General features: G+C 43.5%; 1 protein-coding gene across 1 annotated transcript; it reads right to left on the bottom strand.

Annotated features, from left to right (window-relative positions):
- Positions 1-9: 9 nt before the first annotated feature.
- cltca (clathrin, heavy chain a (Hc)) lies at positions 10-15956 on the bottom strand. Its single transcript, XM_088397867.1, has 30 exons — positions 15676-15956; positions 13102-13309; positions 10654-10922; positions 10117-10278; positions 9918-10031; positions 9590-9763; positions 8405-8602; positions 8113-8313; positions 7881-8033; positions 7679-7801; positions 7390-7527; positions 7141-7305; positions 6869-7049; positions 6529-6692; positions 5281-5406; positions 5064-5206; positions 4726-4960; positions 4499-4621; positions 4288-4433; positions 4007-4190; positions 3741-3933; positions 3340-3497; positions 2985-3257; positions 2532-2849; positions 2303-2434; positions 2121-2231; positions 1877-2047; positions 1569-1790; positions 1273-1348; positions 10-1146 (listed from the first exon to the last, which is right to left on the bottom strand). The coding sequence occupies exons 1-30, from the start codon at positions 15715-15717 to the stop codon at positions 1010-1012; spliced, it is 5040 nt and encodes a 1679-aa protein (XP_088253993.1). The 5' UTR covers positions 15718-15956; the 3' UTR covers positions 10-1009.
- Positions 15957-16746: the final 790 nt, after the last annotated feature.

The raw sequence follows: 16746 nt of genomic DNA, 5'->3' as shown, positions 1-16746 counted from the left end.
AGACAAAAATACTTTTTGACAAACCAGAAGCCTTTATTTTTTTTAGTGGAAAACAAAACCGCTGCTTCATACATTATGATCCTGATTATGCACAATCAAGTATCGTAAGTGCACAATTTCATCGTGGATAATTTAGGCAGGATTATAAATTCAAAAAGGAATGAATGATTTTCTGTATAGATGAAAACGTTTCGCTCTATATATATATCTATATATACTTCAAATTACCACATGTCCTGTGACAATTCTGAACCACTAGAGTATATTTGTTTTGAGAATTTCCGCAGTGACCCAGACTAAAATGTGCAGAAATGAGCTGCAGCATATGAAGGGTACATTAACCCTCCTGTGTTGGAATGGTCCTCCGTCATGGCATTTAAGCACAACGGAATCTTATCTGGATGTTGTACAAAGTCCTGCATAGACTAGAAAAAGTCAACCTCTCCTTTGACATTCAGCCCTGAAGAGTTTTGCGGGGGACATGACCGAGACGACAATGTAGTGTTTCCGGACTGGCGGTCACACGATCAAAAGAAAGGGAGCGCTAGCGGGTTTTGTGACGGAATATACAATATTGAATGCAGTCAGGAAGCTGTTCTCACACACACGAATAGGAAAAGAGTCTACATTAATTTCTTCTCACTGCTGTGTGCAAATCAGAAGCTTCTCAACGGAGAAGAGAACTAGCTCTTCCCCCGGCCCTCGCCCACCCTATTGTACATAAACCACATACCATTCAAATAAAATAGAAGAAATTAATCTAGTCAATAGGGAATGTGAGAAAATTAATCTGTTGTGATTAAATCTTTGAAAACAAATAAAACAATATAGTCCTTCATGAAAGCTTGTAAGGGAGAAAAGTACAAAAAAGGATGGGGGGGTTCTTTGCATGATCCCTAATTTGCTCCGTGTTGCGGGCAGGGAGGGACCATAATGGTCTGCTGAAGGACTTTTGGACCTCGGATGGATGCTAGCTCCAGTCAGCACATAAACAGGACAAAAGGATCTTTTACATGCCGTAGCCAAATCCTGGCGCGGCGGCGGGCTGACCGTAAGGGGCAGCGGGCGCCTGGTAGCCGTAGCCGTATGCTTGCTGGGGGGGCACAGGTACGCTGGGGCCTGCTGTCAGCATCAACTGTGGTGTGCCTGCAAAAATAGACATGAAAAAAGCTTCAGGAAAAGACAAGTGGGGGAAAAGGGCCAATAGAACCTGGCCTGAATTGTATTTTTATTCCATATTTGAGTTTTGTCCAAATGAGGATTGACACTTACCATAGACGATGGGTTGCGTCTCTGTTGCTTGTTCCTCTTCTTTTCTTAGTGATTCTGAGGTTTCGAGCTTGTCCACCTGCCAAAGCAAAACAATAAAGGTTAAGTGCCACATACAAACCACACAAACTTGTTAAACACACCAAAAGCGAACACAAATGTTTCCATTTAAAACATCCAAAATGGTTACACAGAAAAGTAAAATCTCGAATCTCAAATTAGATGACTGTCACTGATTTCATACTTTTACAGTTCCATCCGTGAGGACATGCACTGACATAAAAAAATAAATGACATACCTTAGTGAGGTGTTCTCTCATGACCTGAATGAAATATGGCATAGAAAAGTCCATGATGTTGTGCCTCCAGGAGGTCTCGAGCACCACATCGGGCCGCAGCAGGTCGTAGCAGGAGAACAAGCACGCCGCAAAACATTCATTCTTGTTCTGCTGCAGGAACCAGGACAGCAGCTCCTCGGCCAGCTCCGTGTCCTTTGACTCTGCTGCGTACTGCATGGCATCCTGCAGGGAGCACACGGCAAGCACATGAGTGAGGTTTGCAATAAGTCACAATCTCACACCCACCCAAAAAAAAAAGAGAACCGCACCTTGTAAAGCCTGTCCTTCTTACAGAGCTCCACACTCTGTTTCCAGCGGTTGTTGCCCTTGAAAAGATACGCGGCAATTCTTCGGAACTCAATCAGCTCGTGGTTTTCCAAACGCTGCGCAAGCGAAATGTTGTCAAAGTTGTCGTAGGCGTCTATTGATGTCCTCAAAGCCTAAGAGAGATTTGAAATAACATGAATATTTTCCCAGCAAAAATGAAGTCAATGACAAAAGCAGCTTGCTTACCTGATAGTCCTCTTCTGTGATGAAGAGGTTGTTAAGTGCTTCATTGACTGACTTGTTGTTGTGGTTCTGCACTGAGCGCAGGTAGGGCTTAACAAGAGGCAGCTGTTTCACCTGCGGAACGGAAAAACAACACATGGATGCGTGCACTCCACTATAATTTGCGGTGAGAAGCTAAAATGTACCTTGCTAAAGAAGTTGACGGCACGAGAGTGGTCCAGTCTTGGAGACAGCACGATGAGGAGATCATTCAATAACAGGGGCTTGAACTCCAAATAGAACTGAGTGGCTTTGTAGTACAGTTCCACATTGGCCACCTACAGGGTTAAAAGAGAACGAGAACATGTTAAACTAGAATTCACGTCATAAATGAATGCCCTCCTTCTTCCTTTATGACACAAATTCAAAATCTACCTTCGTGACGATGTCTTTGAACTGTCCTTCCTTCCAAGCATCTGTCGGGTGGTTCATCATGGTGATGATAGCGTTGTCAAACTCCTCATACTTGTCATATAGGAAAACCAGCTCGGCCCATAGGTGTGCTTGTTCCGCTGCTCTCAGGACCTTGGGGATGTTCACTCTTGACCAGAACAGTTCCAGGTGCTCCCTCATCTTCTGGGGTTTGAACTTGGAGTAAAGGATGGCCAGCTCGGTGAACATGCCCATGTGTGCGCGCTCCAGGCCCAGAGCTGCCTCCAGCATGGTGATCAGCTCCTCGAAGTAACCGCGGTCCTGCAGGGGAAAGTGGAGGACGGCTTCAGGTCACTCAGTGGTAAAAGCTGATTTTACTTCATGTCAAGTGTTAAAATGACTGGTTATAATTAATCAACTTGTATTGCGCTTAACAGTAATGGAAATCATTCTTACTTGGTAGTAATTGATCAGCTCTTCCAGTTCATCGGCATGCACCACAATGTGGAGGCCGCACATCTGAGCCAGTCGGAATTCCTGTCCATCTACGCAGGCAAAGCAGACTTCCTTCCAAGTACGGGTGCTGTTGGCTTTGCGGGCGCCATCGACAGCAGCCTGGTATTCCCCCAGGTGCACGAGGGTAGAGGCCAGTCGACCAAAGTTGGAGACGTTGTTGTACAACAACTTGGCAGCCTCGTACATCTTCTCGTCGTAGCAGCGGTCGCCGACCTATGAGATCGTAAACGTATTTAGAAAGGTTGCGTATTGAACAGGTACAACATTGGCATAAGGCAGCGAGAACACAGCTTGCCTGCTGAATGTGAGCATTGTTGGGTCCGTTGATGAACTCTTCCAATTCGGCTAGGCGGTTGGTCTTGGCCAAAGCAAAGATCAGCTCTGTCTCCACATAGGACTCACGGGCCTTCTTACGGGCCATCTGGAGGAATTTGACCAAGTCCTCCCAGTTGCCTAAAACAACGTACAGTTAGCAAACACAAATCCTCCAATTCTTGGGACAATCACAACCCAAAGTCAAGTAAAGTTCGATGGTCTCTTGCACCTGCCACTGGAGGATTCTTTTGAAACTGTTGAACCTAATCCTCTAAAACACCTTAATTATTCAATGTCTGTCCACCAGATGGCATCACTGTTTATGACTTTGTTTTATGACCTAGGAGGTTTGCTCAAAAATTGGTGGCCCTTTCTCTTTACCGCTCTTATCAGCAGCCTGGACGACCTCCATGTATGCAGAGGGGTCATCGGCTTTGATGTAGGAGTCTATGGCCTCTTTGACGAGACCCTGTTGGAGTTGAGCCTTGGCCAGCTGGCTCCACACTGCAGGTTCATTGCAGCGCTCGGCAAACTCGTAGGCCCGGTCCAGGTTGCTAATGTGTTCAATCAGCACCTAGAGACAAAAAAAAAAAAAAAAAAGTTAAGTTAAATGCTTGAGCTTCCTGCACAAAGCAATAACGACTTACCTGCACGGCCGATGTATTGACGTCAAACTTTTTGAAGATGGCAAAGGCCTCCTCAAAGAGTTCGTTGCTGATGGCGATGTTGGCGATATCGGGAGCGTCGTAGTTGTCCAGTCTGTTGATGTACTCCATCACACGGGTGCGGTCAGCTTTGATCGCGGTCAAGATCAGCAGATTCTGCAGATTTCTGCAGGCAAGAATCGAGACACACACTTTCAGCACCATTTTTTTTTAACATTTGTCAGAAATAGAAATATCACTCGAGGCTGCAATTGAATGAATACCTGTGTTCACTGAAAACAGAGTTGTCCAACACAATCTTCTCCAGTAGCTCAATGAGCTCGTTGGGCAAGTCAGCAGTCATGAAGGCCTTGACTGTGACCGACACCTCTTCTGGGTCCTGCGTTTCTGACAGTGCTGTCTGCACCACCTGAGAGACATCAAAAGCTTAGAGACGTACAGTCGACAAGGCACGGACCATCATCTCGGGAATACCTGGTCGATAAGTGGTCGTCGGTAGGGGTTTGTTTCCAGCAGCACGCTGGCCCAGAGCTCAGGATCCTTGCGACGCACCAGGTAACGAGATAAGCTCTTGAACAGAGAGTTCTCATTGCAGACCTGTGTGGAAAGAAACAATTTATGCCATTACAATTTGTCTCCCTCCCAATATTCCGACTATACAATTTCATATGCATTCTCTTCCTCTTAATTAAATGCCTTACATTGATCAACTCCTGGTCACACTGCCCCCTCTCGTAGGCCACACAGGCTAGGTGTGGGTCTCTCTTCTCGCAGTACTTGCCCACCACGCGGCTATCGTAGAATGGGTTTTCCCTCAGGAAGCGTTCTGGGTTGTTGTTGCTGTCGATGTAGATCTTGGCCAGGGCATTGTGGGTAGCTGGCTCCTCGCAGCCCTCGTGGATGCGAGACTCCAGCCATGGCAGCAGCAGCTTCAGTCTTTAAAAACACAATAGAAACAGTTTGTTGTTAGATGTGAGAGGCTGGTTCCCGATCTTCATAGTATCCCCTGTGTTTAACATAGTTTTGTTTCACACTATACCTGTTTCTCTTTTCCACCTCAGCCACAAGTTCATCAGTTGAAAACTGTCCCCTGACTACCAGAATCAGGCTCTTAATGACATCTTCTGAGCAGTCCACATCCAAGAGACCCCCGACCACCACAGGCAGACGACTTGGGTTTACCTATAATACAGATGAGGCTCAAGTTTGCATCACAAGCCTGCCAAGTAGCATCTCCATTTTATTTTTAGCCTTACCTTCTGAACATAGATCTCAATGTACTTCTGCAGGTTGTTGCGGTACAAGTACAGGACCAAGTCGTGGACAAAGTCAAAACGGTCACAAACGATGATGAGGGGAAGCTGGTCGGTCAATTTTGCTTCCTGTCCATGACAAAGAGAGAGAGAAAGGTGCTTTATTGCCACTGCAACCAACTACACAAGACAGTGAAGCAACAACTATTTTGTATTACCACCACACTGAATTGTGCACAGAGACCCAAACGCAGCTCAATGATTTCATCAAACTTTATGAGATATGTTGACCCAGCACGTGTGATGCAGTGTTTGCAATTTTAACATCCTCGTAGTAGCCGCTTCCCTATTTCAGAGGCCAATGCTGGTCCTCTGAACCATGATGCACTGGTGCGTGCTTGACACATTGCACCCGTCCACACAGGATTAACAAAGTGGGATTGTGCAATCGGTATAATCCAATAACATGCTGCACAGACTTGAGGCTCTACTGAAGAACTAGGCACTGATACGTACCAGACAATTTCATTCACAAAAGGAGTGCAGGGAACTAGCTCGTACGCCAATAACTGCAGTCATAAGGGACAGACAGCTAAGAGCAACTCAAGATATGCGAGAACTTGCTGCATCCCTGTGCGTGGATGGATTTATGGTGCACGAGATCATACACTAAGGTCCAAATGTCAGTTTCAATTCTTTGCCCCAAGTTTAAAGAGATCAGGGCTGATAACAAAAAAAAAGGAATAGATGCTTTACTATGTGGGAAGACAGATTTACCTGACACATGTCCTGTCATTCCAAAGACAGGGGAAAAGCACATAAAAAAATAATTCACCACTATAGGGGTAATTAGTTTAACACCAATAAAAACATAAAACACTCGATAGGGTTGAGTGCCATCATCAGAAGCTACTGAGGTTTAAAAATCACTTGTACCATATAACTGAAAGGAGAAGAGGTGACTTATTGTACTAAATAAAAACGAAATTATCAATCATGACAAATTTGTAGTCTCCCTCTGCTGTGTGTGCCCCTGCCAGCAGAGGGCAATATAATACAGCCATGGCAAAACAACTGTCACAACTGCTGGTCACCTGCATTTTGAGTAAACCCTATATTATACCGGTGAGTAAAGTTAGGTAAAGTCTGTCAAAATGTGTGTCTGCACCATTTGAGGAGTGTTCTAAGGTCAAGTTCACAAAAAAAGTGATGAAAGCTATTTAAGCAATCTTGAGACAAAGGTGTAATAACCTTCAGGAAATTCTTGACACGCTCAGGGTCGTAACAGTTGCTCTCTCGACAGATGCGCTCCACTTCTTTGATCTGGCCTGTCTTGCAAGCAGCCTGGATGTACTTGAAATGAACCTCGGGGTCTTGGCTGAAGTTGACAATGGAGCCCAAAAAGTAGAAGAGACCTGAAAGACAGGACAGTTTACATGAAACAACGTGACATTTTTCTGATGAATTTCATAGTAGTAGCAATAAATGATGGAAAAGGTCTCATGCCATCAATATCTTTTTTCCCCTCCAAGCCAAATTATCTTGAAAACATGTTATAAGACTGACAAAAGATGATTTAAAATGATCTCACCTTCAAAGCTCTTGAAAGATTCAAAGAGCTCTGTGAGAGACTGTGTGGTAAGTTGCTCGTGGTACTTGGAGGCCACCTGCACGCATATCTGCAGATTCTGCCGTATGTTGGCTGACAGCATGGCCCTGAGGCATTCCAAAGAGTCCTCCACAGACAGTGAGCCAAAGAAATTCACCAGCCACTGGAATTTGGAGAGGGTACAGCAGTTTTTGTCATGTTCATACTGCCTTGGAAATAATGACATTGAACAGTAGCAGATGGAGTAGTTCTACCTCAGGGTTGAGAAGGTGTGTGTGCACCACAGCCCGCTTAATGTCATACAGGTCCGTGTAGTGCTCCAATGCCCTTTGCAGCAGTCCGGCCTTCTCACAAAGTTGGGCAATGTGTGCTCGGTCATAGTTGGTGAACATTTGGTTGCCCAGGATAGCATCAGCAACCTAGAGACGACGACACAAAAGCAATAAAAGGTTAACTTGGAAGTACATTCTTTCTTCAAACCATGTATCCATCCATCCACCCACCTGAGGGGCATGCATGAGGTTCATCTCCAGCAGGCGGGTCTGCAGAGGTCCCTCTGATGGTCTGTTGTTCTTAAGGGCATCCAGCAGGAATGAGGTGCACTGCTGGATTAGATTGTATTCCATGAACACGTCCACGATCTGAGCAAACACAAATGGGAGATGACAACTGGAATTAGAGAACAGATTACCTGCACCTCATGTCTGGCGAATTCTAGTTAGAAAAAAAGCTTTTAGTCACACGGAAAATTGAAGGAATCATTCCAAATTGAACCTTGTCATTAATTCTAACCTGTGTGATGTCAGCCAGGGGCTCTTCATCCTGCACCAGCATCTGGGCAAACTGTAGGCCTTGTTCTGGGTTGATCCGCATGACGTTCCTAAGAAGAAATATCCAGTCTGGAGTGTAGCCCACCTGTAAAAATAAGGGGGGGTATTAATTGTCACTTCAGTGGGGCTATTCGTAATTGAATGAATTAGCCAGCTCAACATACCTTTTTGGCATAAAGGACAATCTTGGGGAACTGGCCAGTCTCTGCAAAACACTGAATGACCTTGTTGGGAACGTTGGCCCTAAGGTAGACACTAAGCGCCAAGGTGGGATCCACTGCCTTCACCAGGTCCCCAAGCTCCTCAGAGCACTCCAACTAAAAACAACAAGTAGGAAGGGCACATTACTTGGCGAGTTTCCCTTGGTGGACATAAATTCATCCAGACATTAAATACCTTGTCTTCCTTGAGCCACTTTTCCAAAAGCTGCTTTCTTCCCTGCTGGAGAACAGGCCTGCAAAGCTCCAGGGATTCAAATTTGTTAAGCTGGCCTTGGTCCAACAAGATCCCAAAGTACTGCAGCAGAGGAGAAGTCTGTCCTGCTTGAGTGGGCACGCCTTGGAAGCGGCGGATGGTGTCCGGGGTTCGCAAAATACCCTGACAAGAAAAAAAAAAAAGGAAGCGCAGCAACTTGGTCATGGAATCCTTCCTTCTAATTATGATGAATGCAACCTGTCAAGGAGAATACCTTTGGTGCGTTGGCAGCCACCTTAGCAGCTTCGGAGTAGTTGCCAGCCGCAAACAGGTTGTTGAATTTGCGGGCAAAGAGTTCTTCGGCACCAGCGAGGTTGTTGCGGACGGCCAACCGGAGAGCCAGATCTGGATTCTGCAGCACATTGGTGATGTATGGTATGATGTTTTCTTCCTCCACACAGACAGACAGCACCTGTTTCAAATGGACGTCGAAGGAACATTTCAGTCAAATCTCTTGGTATACAAGGGGCGTATTTGATTATCCAACTTAAAGGAAAATTCTACAACATGCATTTTCCGTTGCCTTCCACAGAGTCCGATCCGTACCGGATGGCCTTTGGACAAACCTTGCAAGCATATGACAAATACCTTAATAACACTCTAAAGCAAACTGTGCTGAATCTCACAGTGGGTCACATTAAATCTCTGTCTGGCCTTGGGCTTTGGCTCCTGAATACAAATGTATTCTGAGTGGGTCAGTGTCACGCACACTTTTATGTGAGCAGTCTGGCATCTGAATGAAAGGGGAGTAGAAAGAAGTAGTGGTATAAGGGAGGTGGGGGAGGGGGTGTCAAAGAGAAAGACTGTCTGTGTTGGACCCCCCCCTCTGCAAACAAGCTCAGCAGGTCAGACCTCCAGCCCATTACCATAGTGGATTAGACCTCATTCTTCTCACCACCAATGCAGCCTCTGTTGCTTCTATTGAGAGGTGAACGCCAAATGCATCAGGTTACCAATATTTCTCTCAAGCTATTTCCAAAACTGAGAGTCCAATATTTTCCAGATCACAGCTATCCACACAGACACGCATCCAGAACCACCACTGCCTTCGGATCAGTTTTCCTCGCTCCCCTCAATTATTCATGTGCTACATAGGCTGAGTGGAATATTCTTCATCAGCTGCCTGGATCCAGTTCTCCTTTACACTAACACTGAAACAACACACGACTCCCTCCCTGTGTGTGAAACGCTACACCTTGCATAATTTACACTGCTGTCATGCATGCTGAGGCTTCGAGAAGATACTGTCATTGAGAACAGAAGCAAACGCTTATGCATGTCAAATGGAAGGGCTTTCGAGGTTTTGAAAAGCAACTGTTTGTTTCGGTAATTTAAAGTTGAACATTTTTCCTAATCAATTAAGATAATGCTATTAATGATCGCACCTTGGTGCACTTACCTGTCCCTTTCTGTTGACCCCAATGATACCTGAGGTGGCCTCATGGGGAGCTGTGACAAAGATGGTCTCTCCACTGATGCGGTTCATATAGATGCAGGTGCCCGTTTCCAAGTCATACAGGTGAATGTAGCCATATTTAGTGATGAGGAAAACGACATCTTGCTTGGAGCTTATCTGGGTTTAAAAAAAAAAAAAAAAATGTAAGGAGAAAACTGGATCAAATTCAGATTTGTTCCATAATATGAAATAGGATATCACTTTTATACTAAAGCAATCCAAAATGTAGGTGCATAATAAAACCATGCATTTCATTCGACAAACATATCACCTGCATGGCGACAGGGAAGTCGTTCTGGGCCTCTGGAGGGAAGAAGACATCCACTGCTTTCTTTGGAAATGGTTGGTTGCCAGTTGGTGGGATTCCCACTTCAATGATGTGCAACTACACAAGTACGGGGGGAAAAAAAATTGACAATGGAAATGCCAACTGAATGGCAATCATTTTTCCATAATGCCTGCCCACTTACCTTCCCACCAGCCTGACTTCTGACAGCAAAACAGAAAAGTGTAGACTCCTCAGTATTGCCCTCCATCTTGAACTGGGCAAAGCTGGCAGCGTGGCCTTCAATGGGCTGAGAAACCTTCCTATCCACAGAATACAACTGCATGGCTCCCACCACCCGATTTTGCTAGTTAGGATGAAAGAGAACCACAAATTATTTGCTCAACAGGTTTAGGACCAATTGTCTCCTTTCAGACTTTAATAAATACTTCTAAAAATGTCCCTACTGAACTACAATGGACCATAGTAATGTTCAGATGTGCAAATTAGCCAAGTGTCATTATTGCAAGGGAAATAAATGGTTGGAATGTCTGCTGGTTTTGGTCCGCATTGTTCGGTAGCACTCGTCTGAGTGGGCGGCAACCAGTTCTGGGAGTACCACGCCTTCACCTCAAAGCCTGCTCGGACAGGAAATGGACGGATGTTCGATAGCAACTACCAGAAAGTAGTAGAGCTGGAACATCATGCTTGCGAATGAAACCAAATTGAGATGAGAAATTACCTGTGCGGAAATACCAATGAGCAGAAGCCACTTCTGCTTGGCATCAGTGCGGTAGTTGATAATCTGGCAGCCTGCCAGGCTGGAGTGGCGGTCAAAGACTTTGACGGGCTGCGAGTCACCCTCCATGCTCCAATGATAGACGGCCGTGTCAGTCACAAGTGCAACTGTATTGAGGGAAATCCACTTCCAAAAGGTGACGTCATCCGTCATGGTGTGCGCTTTCATTTTGCTCTTCATTTCAATGTTGAAAATCTGAAGGGTTTTGGCAGCTAAACACGGGAGGGAAAAAAAGCCACACCCAAAAGGTCGTTAGATTTGAAAGGCACAAATTCATACAAGAGGAAAGACAAAACTGCAACAGTAAAGGACAATGAAATTAAAAGAACTTTTGATCAGGCAACAACGGCCATACATGCTGCAGTCAGAAATAGCATCCAGTATGAATGAAATGTTACACGATCAAAATAAATAGAACAAGTCAATCACGTTCTGCTGCAAATTGCCTAAGGGAAGATGAATTTAAAATCCACATGGGGATCATTTTCGGCACGCCGTTTGAAAAAAGAAAACCCACCAGGGTCATTGAAATAACGAATTGGTCATTTGGAAAAAAACACTTGGATAAAGTTGTTGGTGCCGTTAGCTTAGTATTTTGTCGCAGGACCTTTCAGGGAAAATCGCTACGATTTCTGTAACGGTAAATGAAATTTCGGCACCTTGACCTTGGTAGTTCACCTTGAATCCACCTGCCCTGTTGCAACTCAGAACATGATTCCCTTATTTGTATTACTGCATTCAACAATAACAGATACCGGAATTATGATGCCATTAAAATGTTTGTAGATTTAAAAGCCCAAACCAAATTTGATCATTTTACAAAAGTTTGTGCATTGCTCACAAAATGATTTGCACCCAAATATTATGTCCAACATTGTGTCAGACAATGCAGTTAAGCGGGTAGGGGAATATTAAAAAAAAAAAAAAAAAAAAAAAAAAAATTAAAGGATCTTTCCGGAAAAAATTCAAGGAACACTTTCCAGCATTTAATTTCTTCGATAAATTGCTTAAAATGACAGGCCGCGTGGTAAAATGTCAAATTTACTCACCTGCATTGTGTTTAATTAGTTGGGTGTTAATTCAGTGAGTTCAAGCTTTATTAAGAAGCAGTGTGACGTCCTTTTTTGATCACAACTCATTACAGGTGAAAGAACGCAAAAGACCAAGGTGAAACAGCACAACCGTCACAATCACTTTGCCATCGCTAAGCCCTGACGGTCAAACAATTTGCAGCAGCAGCAGCCAAATTTCAATGAGCAAGCGCGGGGCAATAGAGTGAATCGCGGGCTCGTGTGAGGATTGTGACTATTCCTAGTTTGATGGTGTCAAATGAAAGTTGTAAAGAATTGTTAATGATGCAACAGCAAGAACTAGTGGGTGGACGAATGGCGAGTGCTTGACTTGTTTATGATACAAAGATCAGTACTGACTACAAATTGAAGCAATGTGAAGCGCTACATGCGGATTAGGGCTCTCTTGACATCAAACACTCCAACTGACTGATTTGTCATTTTATAGTACCGGTTTGGTCATGTTGGTACCCTAAAGAATGTATTTAAAAAATAAAAAAATAAAAGGTATATATTATATTGGTGTCACTATGCTTCTTGCTTGCAAGTGTACTCTAATTTATGAAGACTGTATTCCTTCGACTCAACTCTCGGTGTTGTCAAAAAAATGCAAAATTAGGATATCAAACACAATCAGGAAAAGCCAACATATTGGAAAGACAGCATGGATTTAAAATGAAAATTAAGAAGAAATAAATTAACATAACGGCATATGTAAAATAGGTTCAATCAATCACTTTTATATTGAAGGAAAAAAAAAAAAAATGATGGAATGCCAGCAAGCTATAAGTCATGAAAGATAAATCCTGTTTAGTTAGATGGAACTCTGACAAAAAGGTCCAAACATGAATAGGGCAAATTAGGAGGGTTGGTGCTGGTCGGTCCACCTTGGAAAAAATTGGACCAAAACCTCACCATGTCTTTCTGTTCAGTTATACTTCTGCTGGGTTGACTGAATTGATTGCATCATTCAGAAGTCTCTTTCAAAACAGGATTTGACTTCCATAGTATGAAAGTGTAATTTTAACTCACCGTCTGCAAACACAAGAAAGCGGTAAAGAAAAACAAAGAGCACAAAAAGACAACACAAAAAAAGTCAAAGCAATCATGGATGCTTAACAAAGGAATTTAAAAAAAATATATGCTACTTCTAACAGTTCTAGGACAAATGTTCATTAAACATACCTACTGATTTAAAGGGAAAGCTAAATTAGCTGACAAAAAAAAAGCTTTGCTTCCATATTGAAACACTACTAGGAAATACATCAAGGCTGAATAACACCTGATAACGCAGCACTGTATTGTAAATATTAGGTCTTACCTTTGAGTGCAATGACCTTGCTCGCTGGATTCATAATGGCGCTGTCCGCTGAGATAGGCCTGCGGATTGGTGTGTTTGGATCGGCCATGTCAATGATCACCACCTGAGTTTGCTCGCCAACTTTCTCCCGGATGCAGATGAATTTATCCGACTCCATGGTTAGGGTGCTGAAGCCTATGTTGGATGGGTTGATTCCCAGATTTTGGAGCTACGAAGGCGGGGGGAAAAAAGTATTGAAACAAAAGAAAAGCAACAAGTTCCAAATTCAACCGTTTCCACCACCGATAAGCACTGACAGTTGTTATCATTTATTCGGAAAGCGGTCTGTTAAAACGACTTTCCTCTCAACAGTTAAGTTCAATAGCATGGCTGGGGGGGGATTGTGCACTTGCGTGTGGTAAAGTAATTATCCAAGCGAGAAGCCACAAGTGGTTATTCAAGAGGATCTTTTCTGACACCTCCAGTGTCAGTTGGAGTGCCGGATAGAACCTGCTTACCATTTCCTTCAAAGGAAAACACCATCTTACTCAGCACAAAAAAAAAAAATCGTCGTGTGTATGATCATCACATGTAAAAGTTCAAGGAAGGGCAGGGGGGGAGGGCTATGTAATGTGCTGAGCCTTGCACCGCTTCATCGCCATATTCCACAACAGGAAACTTGGGACCATTGTCCATCGAGATTGAAACAACAGGCCTGCCAAGTTCAGCCTCCTCCACTACACCATGTGACAATGGTGGGTGACATGTGAGCAGCTCAAGAGCGTGGAGCAAAAATGCTGCACAAAATGCAAAGGAGAGGAACATTTGTTCATTCATCTCGTCCTCTGAAAACCTCAAAAAGGGGAATGTTGTGGCTACTCCGTTTCCTTTTTCTCCCAAACACAATCTCTCTCACACTTAAAACAACGCTGCAGAATGTCAAAGTCTTGAGCATAGCTGTCTGTATCCTTGCCAGCAAGTCACGGGACACCAGCAGGCCTGTTACAAGCAAAGTTCAAATGCCACGGTACAATAAACTCTTACAACAAAAGGAAAATGTCTATTTGAAAAAGGTCTGAGTGGTGGCTTTTTTTTTTTTTTTAAACATTTTCCAAATCCACTTGCTGGGTGCAGTTGAACTTAAGCCATTTATAAGACTACCATTGCAGATCACAGTTAAACCAGCGACCAATGAGAACAAAGCATGCATGTAAATCATGTGACAAACACCTTATTTGACATCCAGGCAATTTAAAGTTCACTTAACAGAAGTTGGCACCATTCTACAAAAATGGATGATGTATGAAAATGCAAGCTTAGCATGACAACTCATGCTTGTTAAGACTGAAAAGGGGAAGATTTATAACTGCTGGGTGAGAAACTCTTTCACGACATCCACTTGGTTTGCGTACCAACTAGGGTTGGGCATAAAAATCCATGCATCAATTAAGATTTTATCATTTGGACAGGGCCTTCCATTTGGAAGGAAGTGTGGTTGCTTGAAGCTGTTCTCTGCACTCCCACTCACGTATACACGCATTTGTGTTGGACCAATTAAGTGTATTGATCCATTTTTATCCATATCATGGGGTGACCATTTTGACACAGGTGAGACAGGTGTTCATCGCCCAGGTAATGACCAATCACGGCTCAACTTGTGAATGTCACCTGACCAAACGGAGAGAACAGGTGTCACCTTGTTACCTGATCAGCAATCCACTCGTGTCATTTTTAATTGACAGAAAGCTGCAAAATGGATGAAATTGGGTGGATTTTGCTGCTAAATTCATATCACACTAACACAATACTAACCACAATACCATGTTTAGACAAGTGGGGCTGCATAGAACAGTTTTAGGAACAGTTTTTACTTCCTCCTTATCTTAAGGACCAAGAGAATTGTCAAAAATGCAGTACCATTCACCCCTACATTTTTAAATCTGACATTAAATACATTCGTGTTATATCAAAGGATAATAATTTACTCCTACGCTGAGCACAAAGTGTAAAGACATCACATGACTCATTCTACCAATACAACTCTGCATGTTTTAAGGCGTTCCAATGTTACACCGATACTTTGTAAGGCATTCAAGTAACGTTAATATTCCCTTGACGGTCATACAATTTCGGGATGAAAAAATATTTCAAAGCAAAGTAAACAGGTAGACGTAACACAATCATTAGAATCAATTATTGTGTGTTGTAGACACACAGTAGTATGAGTACATGCTTTTAACACAGTCAACTTTCCAAAATACTAGTGCTCTACGTGCTTTGCGTATCGACCCCGTCAAGTACAGTAAATGCTCAGCTTAAATCAGCCATATCATTTCAAATCGACAAGCATTAATAATAAAGGCCACATTAAAGCGAACAAGGGCGGCTCACGAAACTGTTAGCAAGATTGCTAGATGCTAAGCCAGATAAACGTCATCCACCCAGCTTGGCTAGTTAGCATAGCTTGCGAGGCTAACTTTACTTGTTAGCAATGTTTGCCTTAGATCAGAAAGTCTCAACGCCACAAGAGAATTCAAAGTGATTGAGGATGAATGAAAGCCACAAATAAACCAAGGGATTAATTCATCAATGTACCTGCAGGTGCTCCTGAAAACGAATTGGCAGGATCTGAGCCATGGCGGGTTCTCTCCCTCTCCTCCGCTTTCCTCGAACGCTAACAAACTACGGTGTCTCTCAGATCCTAGCCGAACAGCCAGGAAACCTAAATTCAGAGGTTCCAAAGAGAAATGAAAGTGCTGTCGTTGTGATGGTACGTTTAGAATCGCTCGAGTCTAGCGAGCTTCCCTTGACCAACGGCGGGCTGCCACTATACCGACTCAGTGGATCCGCAATGGCGGTGGAGGTTAGCAAGCCTAGAAAACATCCCGGAAATGGAAGTGCTCAGCCTGGCGGATGAATACAAATTAACATTTTCTAAAAAGTGCATTTTTGTCAGTCACGTACGCTCTTTCATTGGTATTTCAGCAGTATTAATAATAAGTTAATCGATCAAATCAACGAATTCAAAAATATAGGACAAAAGGAAGTTACAGAACACAGATAAATCTAGGGAACTATTTCTTTTTCTTCGCGCCTTGATTTTTGCCACATCATTCGTCTGTGTAAAAGGACGTTACGTGTTAAGCACTTGTTCCTGCCGACCAATTAGAAATAACAGCATGAATTGTATTCCAAATGATTACTTGTAGTAGTTTTTAAGTAGTCGGTGGAGTAAGTCTGCAGCAACATGGCTGGCAAGAGCCCAAAAGAAAGTTGCCATTGCCCCATATCAAAGACAAAATAATGGCACTGCTTTAGACACAGCAATTGTAGTGTGTCAAGAATCCCCCACATTTAGGGCTCCTTAATAGCTGTTACGGGCTGGTCTCTTGGAGGGGGGGCCCCAGAGAGACGTCTGATACTGATCTGTATCAACGACCCCCAAAAGACACTTCAATGGAGTCAGGAATTTCGAAATGGGGGCTATACCCTAATTAGTTACGTTTTTATCATTCTGAAATTGATCCAGCACAGACAATCATTGAAATGTATAATATTATATCATGACTATAAGGGGCCAGTACTATTTCTGTCTGGGCCACTACAACTTGGCTCATGGTGGGTCACCACTAAAAAGGCTCGTCAGATCTGTATGTTTACTTTATG

This window comes from Syngnathus floridae, chromosome 15, assembly GCF_059516105.1.
Source record: "Syngnathus floridae isolate MCC-2025c chromosome 15, RoL_Sflo_1.0, whole genome shotgun sequence".
NCBI lineage: Eukaryota > Metazoa > Chordata > Actinopteri > Syngnathiformes > Syngnathidae > Syngnathus > Syngnathus floridae.
Note: the sequence above shows the minus strand (reverse complement) of the source record. Positions and strands in the feature narration are given on the sequence as shown.